This window comes from Aotus nancymaae, unplaced genomic scaffold (genome assembly GCF_030222135.1).
Source record: "Aotus nancymaae isolate 86718 unplaced genomic scaffold, 86718_ANA_hifiasm-v0.15.2.pri h1tg000006l, whole genome shotgun sequence".
NCBI lineage: Eukaryota > Metazoa > Chordata > Mammalia > Primates > Aotidae > Aotus > Aotus nancymaae.
In genome coordinates this window covers 7,341,116-7,363,493 of record NW_026988417.1, presented here as the reverse complement: position 1 = coordinate 7,363,493, position 22,378 = coordinate 7,341,116, and the positions used below count along the sequence as shown (strand labels likewise).

The 22,378-nt window shown below is 52.0% G+C and overlaps 1 protein-coding gene across 1 annotated transcript in view; it reads right to left on the bottom strand.

The window, feature by feature from the left end:
* The window catches only part of CUNH4orf50 (chromosome unknown C4orf50 homolog), a 118,743-nt gene that overhangs the window by 94,440 nt on the left and 1,925 nt on the right, over positions 1-22,378 (bottom strand). The window contains 3 exon segments of the mRNA XM_012467014.2: positions 1,101-1,230; positions 13,706-14,245; positions 17,527-17,665. Of these exon segments, the coding sequence (XP_012322437.2) occupies positions 1,101-1,230; positions 13,706-14,245; positions 17,527-17,665 (809 nt within the window).

The window sequence follows — 22,378 nt, the reverse complement described above, 5'->3', positions numbered from 1 at the left end:
TACACATCTTTCTAAGCCTCAGCATCCTCATCTGTCAAGCACAGTAATGAGCCTCACCCCAGTCCAGCACAGTTGGCGTGAGGGCACACCTGACCTGGGTTGACGTGGCAGCTCAGCTCCCCAGAAATGGGATAAAGGGAGAATGCTGTCTGCATCAGTCGGCAGCACCGCTGTGCTACACGTATGCAGGATAATGCCATCCCTCAACGGCCCTTGGGCTTGGAGGGCTGGAAATAAACCACAGATGCCCAGTTGGCCACCGTGACCATGAGTCTCCCTGAGTGCAGGGGCTCTGGAGGCCACAGCTGAAGCTAATATAAGAGATATCGGCTCAGGCCAGGTGCGGTGGCTCACGCCTTGGGAGGCTGAGGTGGGTGGATCACCTAAGGTCAGGAGTTCCAGACCAGCCTGGCCAACATGATGAAAGCCCATCTCTCCTAAAAATACAAAAATTAGCCAGGCATGGTGCCAGGCGCCTGTAATCCCAGCTACTTGGGAGACTGAGGTAGGAGAACTGATTGAACCTGGGAGGCGGAGGTTGCAGTGAGCCAAGATCACACCACTGCACTCCAGTCTGGGTGACAGAGTAAGACTCCATCTCAAAAAAAAAAAAAAAAAGAGAGAGAAAGAGAGAGAGAGAGATCAGTTCACATCAGGGAAAAGAGGCTTCTAAGCTCCAGCAGCTTCCACATCTGCCAGGCACGAGTCTCACTGCCTCACCCTGGAGCTGTCTGGGAAGTGGGGGGACAGGGTGGCTCCCACTCATCACATGGAATTCTGTGAAGGCAAGTCCCTGCCGCCAACCTGCTTGCTTGTGGGGCCCTCTGGCTGGCACCCTCCTGAGGGCTGAGGGTATGAGCCTGTGTCCAGCTGAGCCCGAGCTAAAGGCCCCTGGTGGGAGCTGCACACTGATCCCACCTGCAGCAGCTGTATGACCCTGAGTGAGGAACCCTACCTCTCTGAGCCTCAACTCTTGTCTGTAGAGAGGGGGGACCACCCCTCCCCCCACATCATCAGGACATGATGAGGAGGAAGTGAGCTAGCCCCTCGGTGAGTATTGCCTGGGACCCCATCCTCCACGCACTGCCACACCCACACACCTGCTGAGGCCCTTTGTCCAGGAACATCATCCGACCACAGGGAGCTCCGCCAGCCTTGGCTTCTGCAGGGGTTCAGGGCCTCCTCCCTGGGCAGGGGCAGTGAGTCACCCTGAACACAGCCCAGGGCGTCCTGCAGGAAGACAGAGGAAGTCAGGAGCCACTAGTGTCCTGGCTGAAGTGTGCACTCCAAGCCCATCCCCAGAGGCCCCCCATACAGGGGGGTGGAGTCCCTTCCATAGGTGAGGAAACCGAGGCTCAGAGGGCAGAGAGCTCACAGCCTGGCAGCACAGCCCCGGCCTTGTGCTTTCGGCTCCCAGGGCCAAACTGCCCCCTCTTAGCACTTGGATGCCTGTCCACAGATAACGAGGGCAGCGTTCGGTCCTCAGAGGAGTGTGTCCGTCCAGCCAAGAAGCACCCAGGTCCCCTAAGTAGGCGCATGGACCAGACTGGTATAGCCCGTGGCCTGTTAGGAGCAGAGCCGCACGGCAGGAGGTGAGCGGTGGGTGAGCTCCGCCTCCTGCCAGATCAGCAGAGGCATTCGATTCTCACAGGAGCGCAAACCCTACTGTGAACTGCGTGTGCAAGGGATCTAGGTTGTGTGTTCCTTATGAAAATCTAACTAACGCCCGATGATCTGAGGTGGAACGGCGTCATCCTGAAACTATCCCCCTACCCACACCCTGCCCACGGAAAAATTGTCTTTCATGAAACGAGTTTCTGGTGCGAAAAAGATTGAGGACTGCTGCCCTAAAGGGCACCCCAGGCTCCCAGCTCCACCCTCCTGTGCCGGGTTCTTTCCGTGACCCACCCAGCGGGGAGGGCGTCTGCCCAGGGGATTTGAACTGTCCTGTCCTTCAACGGTCAGTAAGCTCCAAATGCAACTACCAGGTACCTTGGCAGTGCCCTGTGCCCTGGACGTCTCTGCAGCGTGGAGTTTCCGCAGCTGCCACCCTGCTGCAGATCAGGATTATTGAGAGGCAGCTCCTTCACCGCTGCCATGCGGCAGAGGTGTGGGACTGGTCAAAAAATACCTCCGCTGTCACCCGTCGCCCACGAGGAGCTGGGCACAGGTCTCCTCTTGTTCCCACGGCTCCGGCTACTTCCACTACGGCGCTCCAGCCCAGTGCTGTTGGCTCCCTGCGCCACTGCGATGTGGGCTCCTCTAGGAAGGGAACTTGGCTTCATTTTGTCTGTACCCTCACCCTAGCCTGTATATAGTAGGTGCTTAATAAATGTTTCATCCTTGAGTGGATAGATAGAACCTGAAGAAAAGCAGATGTTTTAGATTTACCAGTGCATTCATTCAGGAAACATTTATTAGGCTCCTACTGTGTGCCAGGTGCGGCTCTAGACCAGGAGGAAACAGAAGTGAATGGATAAGTGCCCTGTCCCCGTCTCACCTGCTCCCCAGGTCCTCACCTGCCCTCCGCAGACCCAGTATCTGATTTCTGGCCGGTTCTCTGCCCCTTTGCATTCTTCTTGCAGCTACCAGGGAGACCCGCTGATCTGCCAGGCTTCCCTTGGCTCTCCTCTGGCTATGGGTCAGCATGAATGCTGAAATTACGTGCGGTGGCTGTCCATAGGCTGTCACTGCTGCCCCTGTTCCCACCCCTGCGGCTTTACGCCAGCTTCCCCTACACGGCCTGCCTGCCCCAGTCGTCTGTGCTCTCCTTGGCCTCTGCATGCCCCCATTTGCTGTTCCTGCAGCCTGGCTGGCGCATCCTTCTGGGGAGGGACCTTGATCACCTGCCTGCTGCAGGTAAAGCCTTCCCTGCTCCTTGCCCCCAGCCTCTCCCTTCCAAGCACCACTCAGTTTCCAGCAATGGCAGTAAAATGGGAACTGGATCCTGTTGCTCTCTGCTTCTCACGCTTCCTGTTACACTGAAAGATGAACTCCTGCCAGCCTCACTGCCCCCACTTCCTGCCCACTACCCCCGACCCACGTCTGTGCTCCTGGATGAGACTCTTTCCCCCCACACCTCAGAGCCTTTGCACACACAGTGTCTGGCCCTCTCTTCCCACCCTCTTTGCCTGGTCAACCTCCTCCCCTTCTGGGATCCCCTTAAAGGCCAGATCCTTCACGAGGCCTTCTTTGGCCTTCATCTCCTCCCACTCTGGGTTGGTGGCCTCCTGGTGATCTGTGTGATGGTTTGGATCCTGTCCATTTCTTCTCATAGGCAGGAGCCTCAGCACTGGCCACATCATGGAGTCACCCAGAAGCTGTAAATAAGAACCAGTGCGGGAGCCTCGACCCGAACCCATGAACCCCAGAGGGCCTGGGCAGCAGCATCCTGTCCTGACAGCCACGCACCTGCACCCGGAGGGCCTGGGCAGCAGCATCCTGTCCTGACAGCCACGCACCTGCACCCGGAGGGCCTGGGCAGCAGCATCCTGTCCTGACAGCCACGCACCTGCACCCGGAGGGCCTGGGCAGCAGCATCCTGTCCTGACAGCCACCCACCTGCACCCAGAGGGCCTGGCTGGCCGCTGCAGCATCCTGTCCTGACAGCCACGCACCTGCACCCAGAGGGCCTGGGCAGCAGCATCCTGTCCTGACAGCCACCCACCTGCACCCGGAGGGCCTGGCTGGCCGCTGCAGCTGTCTACGTCCTCCCCACCCCTTTCTGCTGCCACTTGTCTTTATGCACTTGGTTCCCATTCGACCAGAATCACACACTTTGTCAGTTGCTTAAAATCATCATTGGAGTGAGAGGAAAAAGAGAAAATGAAAGAGAGAAAGAAGGCAACCAAGAAAGGAAGAGAAAGAACATGAAGGACAAAGGAAAAGGAGAGGAAATAGGATAGAAAAAGGAAGAGGCAGAAATTCAAAGAAAGGCAGGAGGAGAGAGAAGTCGAAGGAAAGAGAGAGGACTAGATAAACAGAAAAGGCAGGAGGCTGGGGAGGCGGCGTGGAGGCCACTGCACAGCTCGGAAGGTAGAAATGGTCACTGGGGCGGTCTTTTTCGGATTTTGTTATAACCACGCTGACTTCAATGCAATTCAACAAACACTTGCTGAGCACCTACTATGTGGCAGGCCCTGATGTGGAGCTGGGACACGGCCATGGATAAACACACCCAGATCCCTGCCTCGAAATGTTGCCCGTTGTCTAGCTTACCCCTTCATGTCACAACTGAGGAAAGCAGTACTCAGAGAGGGTGAGTCACTTGTCCAAGGTCACACGGCAAGTTGACGGGAGAACAGGAGCAGAGCTCAGGTTTCTAAACCTGATCTAGAACTTACCCTCTTCCTGCCTTGCTCTATCAGTCCATCCTATGTTTCAACCCTCAAGAAAACATTTGCCTGTAACTTAGTCTGGACTTGGCTTTAATGTGCAATTATAAGCAAAAAGAAGAAAATGAAGAATACCAGGATATCCAGACACCAACAGTAACGTGTTAGAGGCCCTTCTGGGCTTTTTCCTATGCATAGACATCGTGAAAGTTCTATTTATACAAAATGTAAAATTTCACTTTGTGAATTTTGCGTTTAATGATACAGAAAGTTCATTTCTCTGCAAGATCTTCTGCAGTGTGGATTTTATAGCTACCTAATATTCTCTGCTGTAAGGGATAGGAAAAAAGGGAGAGAGAACGTTCCGGATCAAATCAATTCCCTCTTACTGGGCAGTTGAGTGTTTACAATTTTTACCAACGATCAGCAAAGCTGAGATAAACATGACTATACATAACCTTCTGCACCCTCTGATCACTTTTGGATACAATTGTGGAAGTCAAATGGCTGAGACTTGGCATAAACCTCTTTAAAGGCATTTAATACTTATTGGTTGACAGCCTTTCCAAAGAGAAGTGTTCATTTATACTTTTGATAGTTCAAACACTGCCTAGCCGCGGGCCCTTTTGACCTCTGACAGACGTACAGGAGAAAATGGAATTCTGAGGTTTTTCTCATTGGTGTTTATTTCGTAACTAAGGGAGCTGACCATATGTTTTTTTAATAAGGCCACTGGCCATTTTGTACTTTCTTTTATATTATTTGCATGTTCATCCCTTTCTCCTATTTTATTTTTTGACATTATTGACACTGTTTTTTTTTAAACCTCCTGCTTGCTGCTGGAGTGAGAAACAAATGTGCAATATGCCGTTCTGCACAAAAGCAAGCCGTGAGCAAGGCTGCCTGGAATTCCCCCAAACAACAAAGAGATTCACGTAGCTGCCACCAGGGGTCACTCTATGCACACTGCCAGGGCCCATCCAGGAACTCCTAAAGCCCCCAACACTGAACGTGGTCTCAGCTGTGGGATGACAGTGGACAAGGACTTTTTAAGAGCCTGGGTTTTCATCTGTCTGCACAAGCATCTCTAGGACCCTCCAGGCCAGGCACAGCCCTGGGCCACCCTCTGCTGTGGCATCATCGTCGTGTCATGTTCTGCACCTGTCTCCCCTGTAAGCTTTTGGAGAGCAAGGTGCATGCCCGGCTCACCGCAACTGCGATGTGGCAGGTGCCCAGTGTACACTCACGGAAAAGCATTCATACCATCTTACCATCTGTAGATAAGCCATGTTTGTCTTGCCAACTATGAATGGTTCTTATTTCCTTTTATCCTGAGCAGAAACCCTGTCCCCAAACTACTCCCCAAGGTCAGGGTTTGTCTTTGCAGTGGTCCGTTCCTCTGGGGATCAGGGTTCCAAGTGACTTTCTCTAAAACATATGACCCCAGGCAAGCTGTGGGACTCCTTCAGACTACAGGTTTGGGGACAGGGCACTGCCCCTGCTGTCTTGCAGAGTCCATGAGTTCCCGTCTAGGAAAGTGCTTTGTGAACATGAAGCAAAGAAAAGACATTCTTATAATGACTGCCCTTGCCACAGTGCACACCATGGCTCCCAGAGCACATCAGACATCACCAAGGGGCAGCTGCCGGTGGGGCCCAGACTGCGCCTCCTTTCAGACGCTGCTGCTTCCACTTCCTTGGGCCAGTGACTTTACCTCTCTGCCTCAGTGTCCTCCTCTGCAAAATGAGAATCAATAACTGTACCGCCTCATAAGCTTGTTGTGGGGAACGCAAAACATTACCACGCTGGGCAGGCAATAAACGCTCCAAAGGCTGGTGAATGTCCGCTTCAGTGATGATTTCGATCTGTGGCACACATCTCTGGGACTAGACCTTCCCTCCCATTTCCCCATTTCTATGCCTCACTTCCCAGCACTGCCACTGTGCAGCTGTCCCTTCAGCCAGAAGCTTCCTTTTCCCGTGGGCAGTGGAGCAAATAGCTTCACTGATGCACCAGGTCACTCACTCATCAAGCATGTCACAGCTGGAGGCCGGGAGCTGTGAATGGAGCTGAAGTGAACCAGTTGGTGATGATGAGGGACACACAGCTGAGAGCATGAGCATCTGGGCACAGTGAACATCAGGGCCACCAGAGGTGGCTCATGTCACCATGGGGGCCCTGAGGTGACATGGGATCAGGGAAGTCTTCCAGGAGGAAGCAACATTCTCACCAAGTAAAGAGAAAGTAGCAAGGCTTTCCAAGCCACCTGAGGGGTGAGCCCTAGAAGCTTCTAGACACAGGGAAGGCTTACAAGGCAGAAGAGCCTGCACATTCAGGGACCTGCAGCTCAGTGTGACTGAAGCGTGTGCAGGGGACTGGGCCTGAAAGAGCAGAGCACCAGGGGCCTCAAGTGCTGTGGACAGGAGGCTGAACCTGATCCTGAGGCAGCGGGCAGCCATGCGGGGGTGCTCCTGGGAGGGATCCTTGGCAGTCACCACAGTTGTCCAGAGCAAGGTGCTGAAGACCTGTGTGTGGCTCCTGGTCCTCCTGAGCCTCTACAGCCCAGAACTTTGAAGAGACACTGGCAGCCTTGGGAAGCCACATAGTGTGCGAGGCTCTCTGGACTCCATGACTTCATAGATGTGTGGAGGCCTGCCACAGCCACAGGCCACTGAGGTTCATGCAATTTCCACCAAGACACAGAGGGCCACGTCTGGCTTTGAAGTTTCCTTATCGATGGGTTCTAGCACTTTAATTTTTAAGTTCCAGGCTGCATTCAACCTGAGCTGGTGGCTGGCTGGTGCGTCGCATTCCCCAGCAGATCTCTCAGAAGGAATTAATTCTTCCTCTCCAGGCAGCCCTTTTTGACCCCAAGATGCTCTCTGTGGGCCATCAGCTTTCCTCTGAGAGGTGGACAGAGCCTGGCAGCCTTGTCTCAGGCTCTGGCCTGGGTCCAGCCCCCATTCCTCCCCCAGTGACCCACAGACTCCACAGGGCTCCTTTCTCTGCTCCTCCTCTGCCCCAACCCCTTCATCTGATCTGTTTTGTCATCCAGTGGGGCAGGGTCTTGTCTCATTCCCCAGCCCCTCTACTGAGCTCAGACCTGAGCCAAGCACAGGCACCAAATGGATACCGTCAAATCCTGACTGTTGACCTGTCCACCAGTCTTTACTGAAGGAACAGGGCGTGGTGTTTATAAGCACAGCTATGGTATCAACCCACCAAGGAGCAAATCCTGATCCCAACATGTCATGGTCTGAACTTTCACATCTTCCCAAAACTCATCTGATAAAACCCAAATCCCCAAAGGATGTTATTAGGAAGCAGTGCTGAGTCCCCTTCAAGGGCAGGAGAGCCCCCCTCCACCGCCCTAACCGAAAGTTAAAGCAAGCGATACCAGAAATACAAAAGCTATGATAAAATGAATACACACACACATACAGCCAAAGCAAGTCTCTTGCTAATCAACATTCTCCCAACCTGATTTTTCAAGGGCCATGGTTTCAGATTGCTAGAAGGCAGAATCAGTGATTACCTAATGATATTTTTTTGTTTTCTTTCTTTTTTGTTTTTTTGAGACAGTCTCGTTCTGTCACCCAGGCTGGAGTGCAATGGCGCGATCTCAGCTCACTGCAACCTCTGCCCCCGGGTTCAAGTGATTCTCCTGCCTCAGCCTCCCAGGCAGCTGGAATTACAGGCACATGCCACCACGCCTGGCTAATTTTTGTATTTTTAGTAGAGACGGGGTTTTACCATGTTGGCCAGGCTGGTCACTTTAGGTCAGCAGTTTGTACCCAATGATATTTTATGCTAAAAATGTTATCCAGCGTTCCTTCAGCGGGGTCCTGCAATCACGCTCTCTTGGGTTCTTCCCTCTGATGCCACCAGGGAGACAAGAGCCACTGTTTCTCATCCAGTAGAAATCCACAGGGGATGTGGCACATCTGAAGACTAGTGTCCTAAATGAGCCCAGAAATCAGATCATCTGCTTTCCACCGTCACAGGGCTGAAAAGGGGCCTGAAATCACACAGGTTCCGGTAACTGAGAGTCAGAGCTGTCTTCCTCCCACCCTCCTTGCACTTAATAAATATTCACCCGGCACCTCTTACGTGCCTAGGACTGTGCTGGAGCTGGGAATGCAACAGAAAATAAAGAGAGCAGTGCCTGTCTTGCAAGATGCTTTTTTGGTGGAAGTAAATGAATTAATATATAAATGGATAGCACATCAGTGTGCCTGTGGCACTCAGCAGACACCGGGAGGGCAGAGAGCACCCCGCCCAGCCTGGCCGTCGGGAGGCTCAGCCAGCACTGACAGCAGAGCACGTGAGGGTCCTGGGAGGACAGAAGAGGCTCCTGGGGACAGGGAATACCTGGAGGAGGAGAAGAGACCGTAAGTTGTCATCTGCCACGTAACTTTGTGGAGTGGGTTGAATTGTGTCCTCCCAAAAGATATAGTACCTGAGACTGTGACCTTAGTTGAAAATAGTGTCTTTGCAGATGTGATCAAATTAAGGTGAGGTCAAACTGGACTAGGCTGGATCCTAATCCAGTAAAGATCTGATGTCCATATAAGAAGAGAAAAGACACAGAGACAGACACACAGAGGAAAGAGGCCAGGAGAGATGGAGGCAGAGATGAGAGTGATGCGTCTACAAGCCGAAGACTGCGAAGAGCCACCAGAAGCCAGGTGTGGCAAGGAACAGACTGTCCCCAGAGCCTCAGGAGGAAGCACGGCCCCGCTGCCACCTTGATTTCTGACTTCCGGCCTCCAGACCTGGGACAGAATAAATGTCTGCAGTTTTAAGCCAGCAGGTTTGAGGCGTTTTGTTACAGCAGCCCCAGGAAACTAACACCCTGTGCCTTGCCTGTTCCCTCAGGACACACCCTGCAGCCCTGGGGATACCCCCGGTAACCTGGCCCTTACCTGCAGCAGCTAGCTCCAACCAGGTGGGCACACCTTGCCTGCCGCTGTCACACTCTGTGGCTGGCTGGGGCCCCTGCTGCCCACTCAGACAATGCTCTGCTGCCCCAGCGCTTCCTCCCTCCAGGTGGGCTCAGAGCCCCAGCAGCCTGACTCAGGGTCACTGCTGGTACAATCCCCACACTCTTGGAGGGCGGCTCTCAGCTGCATGAGCTGCCTCTGGGAAACTCCCAACCCGGGAGGCTGGGTGGATGTGAAAGGAAAGGCAGGGAATGGGAATTACATTGGGGCCTCACTCCTTGGTTGTGTGACCCGGGGCAGGAGCCTTTTGCCTCCTCTATGAAGTAGACAGGAGGACACCTACCTGGCTGTGTCGTTTGAGGATTAAGTGAGTAACAGGTAGGCAGCTCCCAAGGTGAAAGTCAGCCCCTTTCCCTTGACTCCCTCTCACATCCCAGGTCTTCTGCCAGCCAGGGGGCTTCACCCACCTGCTTTGCCCTGCAGCAGACCTAGGTGAAAGTTATCAGTTCCTCAGCCCAGAGAACTGCCCCCAGATGGCCCTTCTCACAAAGCCACTGCAGTTCTCCCAGTCTTCCCAGCCCATCCACAGGCTGCTGGGACACAGGAGCTGGCGACCACAGGCCCCATCCACCCCTAGGACCTGTCGGCCTGTGCTCCCCCCAGCCATTCCAGCAGCTCAATGGTGACAAATCACAGTCACATCTAACCTACTCCAATCCAGGATAAACAAATAAATCTCAGGAAAAACAAGAAGCCAAGAGAGAGAAAATGACAATGTAGGTAGTGAAGGTGATTTACCCAATATCCTTCTAGATGACCACAAGCCCAGGAAGAGATGATGAGGAAGGTGGCAATGGTGATGGTGACGGTAATAGGGATGATGGTGGTGATGGTGATGGTGGTCAGGATGATGTGATGGTGATGATCCTGGTGATGATGATCATGATGGTGATGATGATGATGTGATGGTGATGATGTGATGGTGATGGTTATGATGAGGATGGTGGTGGTGATGACAGTGATGGTGATGATGGTGATGGTGATGATGGTGATGATGGTGATGGTGATGATGATGTGATGGTGATGATGGTGATGATGGTGATGGTGATGATGTGATGATGATGATGGTGATGATGTGATGGTGATGGTTATGATGAGGATGGTGATGGTGATGACAGTGATGGTGATGATGGTGATGATGGTGATGGTGATGATGTGATGATAGTAATGATGGTGATGGTGATGATTATGATGTGATGGTGATGATGGTGATGGTGATGATGATGGTGATATTAATGGTGATGGTGGTGATGGTGATGGTGATGGTGGTGATAATGCTGACAGTAACAGAAGCTAGATTAGATCGATCATCAAAATATACTGGCACTGAGCTAAGAGCTTTCCCTCTACTTTCTCATTTCATCCTCACACCCACACCGGGATGCACCGTTATCATCATCATCCCAGTATTAATCCCATCTCACACTTGGGAAAGTAAGGCACAGAGAATTTAGGAACCTGTCCGAGGGTGTCTCAGCTGGTAGGAGGCAGAGCTGTGCTGGAATCCTCCATCATCTCCACTCATTCCTACCTGCCCCTCTGAGCCTGGGCATCTTGCTCCACTCCAGTGTTGAAGGCTCAGCATTCTACACCCCACAGATTCCTGAGCTGCAACCCTGTTTTCTCAGCTACTCCGCCGATGAGAGGCTGAGGCAGAAATGGCTGGGGATCACATATGATGGGCAGTTTAGGGAGTTTTCAAGGAAAGTGTGACTGTGCAGGCCAGCCTACAGTGCGGGCTTGAAAGCTGAGCCCCATGTGAGGTGCAGTTCCCCTGGGCCACTGGGACTTTTAGAAAAGGAAGCACGAAACCTTGAGAAGGTCACAGACACACACTGACAAGGAGCCAGTGAGCTGACGGCATAGAATCGACTAAATCCAGCCACTGTTGCTGCCCCAAGCTCCTCAATAACAAACTCTGACCCCCAGACCTCGACGTCCAGGCAGCAGGCAGGAGTCATGTCTCGGCTCTGGCCATGTCCTTTTGCTCCTGGGATACTTAGCAGCTGGTGCCTGTGGTGACCTCACTTAACCTCCCTGGGTCTCAGCTTCTCCATCTGTTCAGTGGGTAAACAGCACCTGTCTCACAAGGCTGCCCTAAGGATTACATGAGAAGACAGAGTGGCCAAGACATGAGCAGGTACTTCCTAAATGCATAGGTACTTGTGTTTTCTCCCAGATAACCATCTTGAAGAAATAGCAGGCAGCTATTTCTGAGAAGTGTCACTGTGCACAGGAGTCTCCAGTGCAGCCTTGAAAGCCAAGCCCCACGTGAGGTGCAGTTCCCTGGGCCACTGGGACTTTTAGGAGAGGAAGATAGGATGAATGGAGAGATTGGGAGGACTTAAAGTAAGACTTTAAAGTCTTCAGTGTAGGAAAATTACAGAGAGTAATTTTAAATGACAATTTCCATCTATGCACAATTTATTTTCCAAAATCACAACAAGATGCCGATGTTATATGCTTTGTTTTTCTTTTATCTGATGAACATAAAGAAGAAGAACAAACAGAAAATGTACAAGAGCAAGAATAGGAGGATAAAACAGTAAAAATGTCAACTCTGACCACGAATAAAGCCATTACTAAGATAACTGGGACAAGACACACATCATTATCCTGAGAAAATTCAGACCACTTAAGGTTCCAGGTAGTTTTAAACGGATTGTCCAGGTTTGAAGATAAATTTTATTTCAAAAAAATGAGCAGTCCTCTTTGGGCTAAAGTTGCTTACTCATTTTTCCTGAAATGCAAGTGGAGCCACAGGGAGAGGCAGGCTCTGGATCTCTTTGCAGGAGCTGAGTCAGTGTTCCCATTGCAGAAGGCAGGCTGCTACAGTGGAAACGATACAGTTTGCACTCACCTCAAATTTTGAACACATTCCAGTTCAGTCCCTTAATAGCTGTGTGACAACAGCTAAAATATGCTGTCCTCTGAGCCTCAGCTTCTTCAAACACAAAAGGAAGATGCTAATACCACCTGCCGCCATAAGCATTGAATGAAATAACATCTTTGCAAACACCCAGTACAGAGCCGAGCACATGGCAGGAATACACAAAATGTAAGCTTTTACTCTCCGCCCAGTCAAGTGAATCAATACATGTCCAGCCTGCCCTCCGGAGTTTAAGAAGGTTGCCCAAGGTCACACAGCAAGTAAATATGCAAACCAGAAAGGGACCCTACCCTGTGTGCTCTCGACTCCACCATCCTGGGGCCCTCCTGTGTGCTGCTATGGGGACTGAGACTACAGAGACCATCACACCTGGACCCTGCCCTCAAGGAGCTCACAGTCTAAAGAGGGAAAACTGAAGATGCATGCACAGAACTGCCACCAGGGAACCGTTGTCACCTTTGGTGCTACAGGTGAAGTGGGAGAAGAGGTGTCTGCTTCCAGAGGAGAGGGACTGGACTTCCCATGCACATAAAGAGTCCCACGGCACAGCACGTTGACTATCTTGTCTATCGCAGGGCCTGGCACTCATCAGGGACGAATTGGATGGTGGACAGATGGATGGACAAGAGTGAGTGGACAGTGAGGGATACGAGGTGGCTGGCTGGCTGCCTGGCCAGTGGCCAGAGAGGTAGATAGATGAACAGGTGGGGTGGTGAGTGAGAAGATGATGGAACGTGGGTAGACAAGTGGGTGGGCGAGTGCTAGGGTCTGAATGGCTGTCTTTCCCCTAACGAATGTATGTTGAAATTCGAATCCCCGGTGTGAGGGTGTCAGGCAGTGGGGTCTTTGGGAGGTAATTAGGTTGTAACGGTGGAGGCTTCATGGATGGGATTAGCACCCTTACTAATTAGTGCGCCAGAGGACTTCCTCTCCCTTCCGCCCTGTGAGGACCTGGTGAGAAAGCACCGTCTGTGAATCAGGAAGCAGGCCTTCCCCAGACACCACATCAGCTGGCGCTTTGATCTTGAACCACCAGCCTCCAAAAGTGTGAAAAATAAGTTTCTGTTGTTTATAAGCCACCATCTATGGTATTTGTTATAAAAACCCAAACAGATTTCAACAAGTGGTTTAGTAAGTGGATTCATAGGTGGCTGGATGGACGAGCAGGTGTCAGGATGAATGGGAAAATGATGGTGGGTAGGTGGGCGAGTGGTTGGATAGCTGGATGGCGGATGACGGGCAAGTGGGTGCATCCGAGGATGGACAGGTGGGTGGACACGGCTGGTGGATGGGTAGTGAGGTGGGCGTGCACTGAATGAGTGTAAGTTTAGATGGGAGGGTGGGTGGGCAGGCGGGTGGATGCAGTGAAGGACGAGGGACAGGGCTGGCAGGGCTGGATGCGTGTATGACTTGACCAAGTGGCTGAAGGAGAAAGAGAAAAGCAAAGATCACTCTTGCCCTGGGTTCCGGCCACTTACCAGGCTGCGGTGACCAGCAGGGACCTGGGCTCCCAGCTCCTCTCGCAGGCACTGGTTCTGCTGGGCGAGGTCCTCCACCTGGCCCTGCAGGCCGATCTCCGACAGCTTCAGTCCGTAGATGCAGCAGCGCAGCTCCTCCAGCTGCCCGCGGAGCCGGCGCTCGGCGGCTCGCTGCTCCCGCAGCCTGCGCGCCGCCTCCTCCCGCTCGCGCTCGCTGCGCTCGGCCCTCGCCTGCAGGGCGCGCAGCTCGGCAGCCGCCTCCAGGGCGCCCTGGGGGCCCGGGGCCGCTGTGTCCCACTGGGCCAGCAGGAGGCCCGCGGCGCGGCAGAGGCGCCGCACGTCGCTCTCCAGCCTCTGCACCTGCGCCCGCAGAACGCGCTCCTGCTCGCGCACCAGGCCTAGCTGGCGTCGCTGAGTCCGTCGGCAGCGCTCCAGGGCCGCCGCCTGCTGCCCCAGCGCCTCGTCCTTGCGCCGCAGCCGCTCGCGCAGCCGCCGCAGCCGCCACCGCTGCCGCCTGGCCAAGCTCTCTTTCTCCCGGACCTACAAGTTGGCGGTGGATTAGGGTGTCAGCAAGCCCGAAGGACACACCGTGGCTCACATTGATCCCGTCTTGACTTAAAATTTCCATATTTCGTGCATGCGTTTTTGCATTTTGTGCATTAAAATAGTGCATCCAAGTGTTAATCTCTGTTTTGGCAGCCTCTTAAATTTCGCACGGGAGCTAAGTGTCTCTGTCACCTCATCCACCCTAGTCTGGGCCCTGCACCCTCAAGAGCTCCCTGAGTTCTGGAAGTGAACTGTGCAGGTGGCAGGCTGGCCATCAGCGAGTACACACCTGAGGACCACTGGAGATGTCCGGATACTCAATATGTCCGCACCTGCCTGCACACAGCTGCTCCGGAGCCTCCCGAGTGTCCCCACTTCCACCCCAGCACTGCCCAGAGATCCCCATTTCACACCTACAGGGTCAATCCCTGGCCCAGCCAGGGTCAGCTGGCCCCACAGGTGAGTCACAACACCAGTGCCACAGCAGCTGTCATGACTGTGGACACTCCACCTGGAGGGAGCAGCATTACTAGCCCGCGGGACACTCAGAAGTGGCTTGCATATCACGCAGCTAAAATTCACTGCGGCCAGGATGCCGAACACCTGGTATCTGACTCAGCCCTTTTTCATGTGTTCGCCCGCCTGGCCAGAGAACACATCTGCCTCCTCCCACTCGTGGGCCGTGAGCTGGACTGGGGTGCAACATTCAAATTAGAGCCATTGGCTACTTTTCAGAATTCAAGCAAACGGACAGAACTTTCTCTACGTTAATCTTTCTTTCAACTGCCAGCACTTGCTGCTGCTCTTTTGCCAGGGAGCTTCCGGAAAACAAAAACAAGCTAAGAGCAAATGTGAAAGAAGAAACCTGGGAACAGCTCAGACAAGCTTCATTTGATAGTTCTGGGGAACGTGGGGCAGATAAAAGCTGGGGTCGGATTCCCTGGGAGGAGAATTCTCCTGGTCTTCCTGAAGGCATGAATTCTGTGATGAGCTTTGCATGGTGCCTGGTGGAGGGCTTTCAGAGCCTGGACGGTCTGCCTTTGGCAGCTTTTAGAATGACGGCAGGTCACTACAGAAACCAGGCATCTTCACGTGCAAATGCTTACTGGAAATATTGACAGCAACAAAGCAAAGCTGCCATTTGGTACATATAGGTGCGAAGGGCATGGAAAACTCGCTCATGCACTCCTGCAAAAGTCACTTCAAAATACGGATGTTTGCAGCGAGAGATTTAGGGTTAGAGGGTTGGGGGCAGGGTGGCGGCTGGGCCAAGTGGCAACCGAGAGACCCTATCACTGTGAACATCTGCTGCCCATTTGGAAATGGGGTTATGCGACAGGTCTTTCCCAGGTGCATACACAGCACATGAGACATTTAACAAGAGGACCTGCTGGAAAAGGGCTTAGTGTTCCCCTGCAGAAACTGCTGGTCCCTGCAGTAGCTTTCACTCCCTAACAGCGTGCCCCTTGCTGTCACCCTGATCCTTTACCTCCCATCACACTGTGAACCTCATGACAGGGCTGGGTCAGATTCACCTCGGAAATCCTACATGCACACAGGCATGGCTCAAAAAGTATCTATGACAGCATTTTCCACAGAGACATCACATCAATGGCGGTGGAGTCCCACACAACACCACTATACCGGAGTTAAAAACACCCCTCAGGATGGTAATGATGAGGTGCTATGAGCCAAGGAGGAGAAGTAACTTGATTTTCTGCACCTGAAGTTCAGTATTAAGGGGGAAAAAATTCCGCTCGGACATCTCCCTAGCAATTCAGGGACTGTTTTCAATTTAATTGGAATCCTTATCGTTCCACGTCCACTTCTATTTCACCCAAGACGTGTGTCAAGTGCTTTTTCAGCTTTGTTGACAGTTTCCCACTATAAGAAACACGCATGAAACAGCCCTGAACGTCACGCCCGTTATACACACACCTGTGTACAGTTGAAACAAGTTTCTCAAAACAGCACTCCCTCTAGCACATGCATTGTGCTTTTATATTTCTTAGTCTATTTTGATTTTTAAGCGCTGGTTGTGAGCCTCTAAATCAATCTCACATCCCGTAGGTGGGTTGCAGCCTGCAGCTTGAAAATCTCTGGCTGCATTTTAAGTAGCAGCAGACTAAAACATGATGCCTCCAGGGACCTCTGGGTACCGCATGCAGCTACCTTGGAGTTTTGTGGGTTTTGCCTCTGCAGCCTTTCCTAAAAGTGGCCTGCTCTCCAGCCTCCATCATCCTCCCCCTGGAAAATTTCAGTAATGGTTCATAATTATAAAAGCGGATAGTGTCATTTAAATACCTACTGTTGTGAGTGTTTTACATGTATCAACTCAGCCCATACAATAATCTGAAGGGTTGGTACGATATCATTCTCACTTCACAGATGAGGAAACTGAGGCCCAGAGAGGTTAAGTCACTTGCCAAAGGTCACACAGCTAGTGAGTAGCAGAGCCAGGGTTTGGCTCCAGGCTTCTGCCTCCGGAGCCCCTGCCCTTAACTGCCTGCTGTTTCTCCAGTAAGCTTTTGAACTTCTCCCCCTGCCTCTGCCATCTCTCTCTCTCCCATGCAGGGAGAATGGCATCCCCCAAATGAGCGTCTGACCCTGAGGCTTCCCTACTTAAGTCCCCTAAAGTTTATTCTCCAGTGTCTTCAGAATTGGGCCATGCAGTGGAGTTGGCCACCTGGCCCCTCTGGAAATTTGCCACTCACCCACTCCGTCCCCAGCACGGCGACACCCTCTGTGTCCTCCCACACCTCTGTGCTACGGCCCATGCTGTCCCCCACGCCTCACATGCCCTTCCCAGCAAGGCCCAGCTCACATGGCTCCAGCTCTCTGTAGCTCTCCTCAAATCCCCCAGCCCCTTGAACACACGCCATGGGGGATCCCACACTCCCCCACGGCACCCCACGTCCAGGTTTAGAGTTATTTGTTTCTGATCAGTCTCCCCCATCTGCATAAGAGCTCCAGATGCCAGGAGTCCTGCATCAGCTAACTCCTGTCCTCAGGCTGTGGTCTGGCGCTGGGATACTCAGGCACAAGAGCTTCCAGCAAGTGTGCAGCCTCCACGGTCACAGCCCCCACCTCCACATCCCTGCAAACCCCAGGCCCCACCATCACTGCATGCACTGTGAACTTAGGATCTCTCTAACCCTCCTGCCTGGGCGCTTCCAGACCCGCCCTATACTGTCTTTGCCCAGCTGCACTGCTACTGAGTTCCCACGGCCCTGATGGACAGGAAAAAGGGACTGGAAAGGAGAAGGAAACGGTACCCGGCTGGCCAGCTCCCCCTGCAGCGCCGCCAGCTTCTCCTGGGCCTCGAGCCAGGCGCTTCTCTCCTGGGCCACGCGGGCACTCAGCTGGTCCACCTTCTGGAGGAGTTTCCTCTCTGACAGCTCCAGCTCCTGAATTCTGCAGCATGGAAAGCAGGAAAGCCCTTGCTCAGGTTGTAGTCAACATGGCCTAAGGCTTTTTTTTTTTTTTTGAGACAGAGTTTTACTCTTGTTGCCCAGGCTGGAGTGCAGTGGTACAATCTCGGCTCACTGCTACCTCTGCCTCCCGGGTTCAAGCGATTCTCCTGCCTCAACCTCCTGAGTAGCTGAGATTACAGGCATGTGCCACCACGCCTTGGTAGTTCTTGTATTTTTAGTAGAGACAAGGTTTCACCATGTTGGACAGGCTGGTCTCAAACTCCTGAACTCAGGTGATCCATCCACCTTGGCCTCCCAAAGTGCTGGGATTACAGGTGTGAGCCACCGCACCAGGCAACATGGCCTAAGACTTTTGCAGATACCAGGGCCAAATTACTATTTTTTTTTTTGTCATTTGGCCAATTTGATGTTCTGACAAGATTACATTTTATATAATATTCATGCACATAGTTCTAAAGATTATCTACAATGCTTCAAAGACATCATTTGAACAATTAGGTACCATGCATCAGAAATCTTCAGGGTCCTCACAGGAAGCCAGTAATTGCAAATTCAGGTAATGCCGATTAAGAGTGCCCGAGCCTGAGCCATTTAGGCTAAGAGCTTTAACTCGGTGATTTCAATGAATCCTCACATTACCAGCCTGCAGGTGGGTTCTGCTACCCCAACTTCACACAGGAAGAAACAGGATCAGAGTGGGCAGACTTTTGCCCAAAGTCACACAGCATTATAGAATCGAGTCGGTCTTACTTCTGGACTCAGCCTTGTCACCTTCTGCTCTGTTGTCTCCCATTTTAGCTACATTCTTATTAATCTAAGGACACGATCGAAATTCAGAAAAAGGTTTCTGCAACTGAAAAAAATTAATCTCTGCATTACTTATTCTTCCAGGTGAGAGGCCAGAAGTGGCTTAACTGTCTATTAGGAATGGCTAAGTCACAGGGAGGCTTTGTATGATCTTGCAGACACACGGGGGCTATGTCACAAGCAGACATGAACCCAGATTGGACGTGAACTCTGATTGCAGCATGTGAGAAAGAGACACGCGCAGAATCAGGGGAAAAAGTCCAGAAAGAAAGCCTGGGCTCCTGGACCCATGGTGGGTGGTGGGGAGAGGCACTGCGAAGACTGGCCTGTCTCCCACGGTGCCTAGTTTCCAAAGCCCCTTAATGTGCCCATCTTGCCTGTATAATAGAAACCATGATACACGTGAAAGTGCATTCGCAGCCTCCACGCCTAAGCTCTGCACATCCTCACTCCTTCCCCAAGTCCATGCTGGGCACCTGCACATCCAGGACAGATACTGCTGCCCTGGGTGAAGACCTAGCTTTGCCTGCTGGCTCTGCCACTCACCAGCCATAGCGTCTTAACAGGGCTAGTCCAGCACAATGACCCTCAGTAACTTTATCTACAAAATAGAGGTCATTAACCTTGTTCAGCAGGTTGTTATGAAGATTATATTATGTGATGCATTATTACTAATAAGGCCAAGAGTCCCCTCTCCTATTCCAGTTCTCATGCCCTGAGGAAAAGTCTCAAGGGTGGCAGACAAGACTGTGCTCTCAGCCAGGCGCGGCAGCTCACGCCTGTGATACCAGCACTTTGGGGGGCTAAGGTGGGTGGATCATGAGGTCAGGAGTTTGAGACCAGCCTGATCAACATGGTGAAACCCCGTCTCTACTAAAAATACGAAAATTAGCTGGGCGTGGTGGTGCATGCTTATAATCCCAGCTACTCAGGAGGCTGAGGCAGGAGAATCACTTGAACCCAGGAGGCGGATGTGGAGGTGCAATGAGCTGAGGTCGTGCCACTGCATTCCAGCCTGGGCGACAGAGTGAGACCATCTCAAAAAAAAAAAAAAGTTGATCATAATCAAGGTCCTTCCAAACTGGACCACAGGAGCAGCTGCAGTTAGCCAGAGTCAGGCTGAGCATTTCCTGAGCCTTTTTTTCTAGTTTATAGATTGGTCTATAACAATAAACATGCTAACAATATTTAATTCTCATACTACTCCTAATCTTAAACTAAGCAGAAAATGACAAATTTCACTTTGGCAGGGCAAATTATGGCCCCAAGTTTATGCAGGCTCTAATCCCTGGAACCTATGACTGTCACCTTAAAATGCAAGAGAGACTGCAGACATGATGAGGGGAAGGATGGTGAGATGGGGATATGGACCTGGATTAGCCGGTTGGTCTCTAAGAGCCATCACAAGTGTCCTTGAGAGAGCGAGACAGAGAGGGCTGAGTCTTGGGACGGCCGTGTGGGCACTGACACAGGATAGCACACAGCCAACTCCAGAGATGGAGGCAGGGCCAGGAGCTCGGAATGCAGCTCTAGACTGGAGAAGACAAAGAAATGGATCTCCCCTCCAGCCTCAGAGAGGGCTTGGCTCCACCGACAGCTTGACTAGCCCAGGAAGACTGATTCCGACTTCTGGTTGCCAAGCTTGTGGTGGTGGGTTACAGCAGCTGTGGGGAGCTAATACACTCACAAATATGACATAGACAGTGAAGTACCTGCTCCCTGATCAAACCAATGACGAGTGTTTTAAATATGAAAATACAGTGCTGTACAGAGTGCTAGGAAACCAGTAGGCTCTGTCACGGCAGAGGGACACATGGGCCAGCGTGGCTGCAGAGACACCTTCTGAGCCAGGCTGCCTGGGTTCACGCAGCTAGGATGGGGCCTTGGGTAAGTTACAACCACCCAGTGTCTTCCTTTCCCCAGCTATTCAGTGAGGATGATGCTTTGACTGTGTTTTTAGTACTGTTTAAGGATTCGTTATGTTAATACTTGTCAAGCCTGTGCACAGTGGCTTGGTGCCACACAAGTACTCAGTGAGTGCTTCGTTCTTATCAATTTTACTGCATTTAGATGGGAAACAAATACGCAAACTGACAGCGCTATGAAGATGGGAGTGGGATTTTCTTCCTCAAATTTCTAACAAGGCTGTTATATTATTCTGAGAAGGAATACTTTTGTGCTTCAACTCTTTAATGAAAGTGAATCCAAGACATTCTACCAGGCTTTTACCCCGCCCCAGCTAGACCAAACATTGTGTCATCCGCCTGGAATCTGCGCTCAGAATCGTGCTTTCAGCAGCCCTGGATCATGTAGCATTTCATCCCCTCAGCCTTAGTTTCCTCATCTGTCCAAGGAGATGACGTCACTCCATGCATCACAGGGTCCAAGAAGGTCAAGACAGGGCTGGAATGAGAGGGCCCAGCCCTGCGCCAGCTCCCTTTTCTCCTCCCCTGCCCCTCGCCTGCAAGGTGGTATACTCCATCTCTAAAGAGAACAGAGGACTCAAGCCCACATTCCCCCATAGGCCCGGCCACGGAGGCCCCTCCTCCCCACCGCTCATGGTGTACCCCTGGGGCTCTCTGTCTCCCCCTCCCATGGAGGGGTCTCCTTTGGCCAGGGTTCCCTGCCTGTCTTCCTGGGGTCCACTGATCTTCTGTTTCCACCCCAACCTTTCTAGAACAGTTGGATGTACAATCCTGTATGGACTATGCTGCTAGTCTTTCAGGTGGGGGCCCTCCCTTCCCCAGCTCTCAGCACCCAGGACTTCTGTGATGGGCTCAACGCGTCCCCCCAAAGTTCATGTGTTGAAGGCCGCACCCCCAGCTTCCTTAGAATGTGATTATATTTGGAGATAAGCTCTTTTAAAGAGTCAATTAAGTTGAAAGAAAGTCCTGAGCGTGGGCCCTGATCCAATCTGACTGGGGTCCTTGGAAGAGATGAAGACGCAGACACGCACAGAGGGGCGACCAAGTGAGGACGCAGGGCGGAGATGTTCTCCACAAGCCAAGGAGAGAGGCCTTGGGAGAAACCAACCCTGCCGACCCTCCATCTAGGGCTTCTGGGCTCCAGAAAGTGAGAAAATAAATTTTTGTTAAGTCACCCAAGTTTGCAAATAATGTCATTTCATTATGACGTTAATGAGAAAAAAAAAAAGATTCCCGGCCAGGGCCACTGTGTCTGTGGAGTTTGCCCCTTCTCCCCACGTCTGCGTGGGCTTTCTCAGGGTACTCCGGTTTCCACCCACATCCCACAGCTGAGCACGTTAGGTGAACTGGCATGTCATGTGAGTGTGCGTGTGGGTGCGAACATCCTGTCCAGGCTTTGCACCCTGAGCTGCCAGGAGGCCCTAGCTACCACCCGAGACCCTGACCTGGATCAATTGGCCAAACAATCATCTTACTTGTGCTTTTTTTTTTTTTTTAGTCTTTCTTAAATTTAAATTTGTTCGAGTCTTTCACATTTATTTCAGTGTTTAACATTAGAAGTGTTTGGGGTCTTTATTTCAAAGTTTGGTGATATTTTGGTGACCTGAACAAGGAGAGAAACTTAAGTCTTGTTTGTATCAATGAGCCTGTGATCAGATTAGTTTTGTGGCCAGCCGTGGTGGCTCACGGTTGTAATCCCAACACTTTGGGAGGCTGAGGCGGGCAGATCGCTTGAGGTCAGGAGTTCGAGACCAATCTGGCCAATATGGTGAAACCCTGTTTCTACTAAAAATACAAAAATTAGCCTGGCATGGTGATGAGCACCTGTAGTCACAGCTACTTGGGAGGCTGAGGCAGGAGAATCACTTAAACCCGGAAGGCGGAGGTTGCAGTGAGCCGAGATTGTGCCACTGCACTCCAGCCTGGGTGACAGAGTAAGAGTCCATCTCAAAACACAGCAA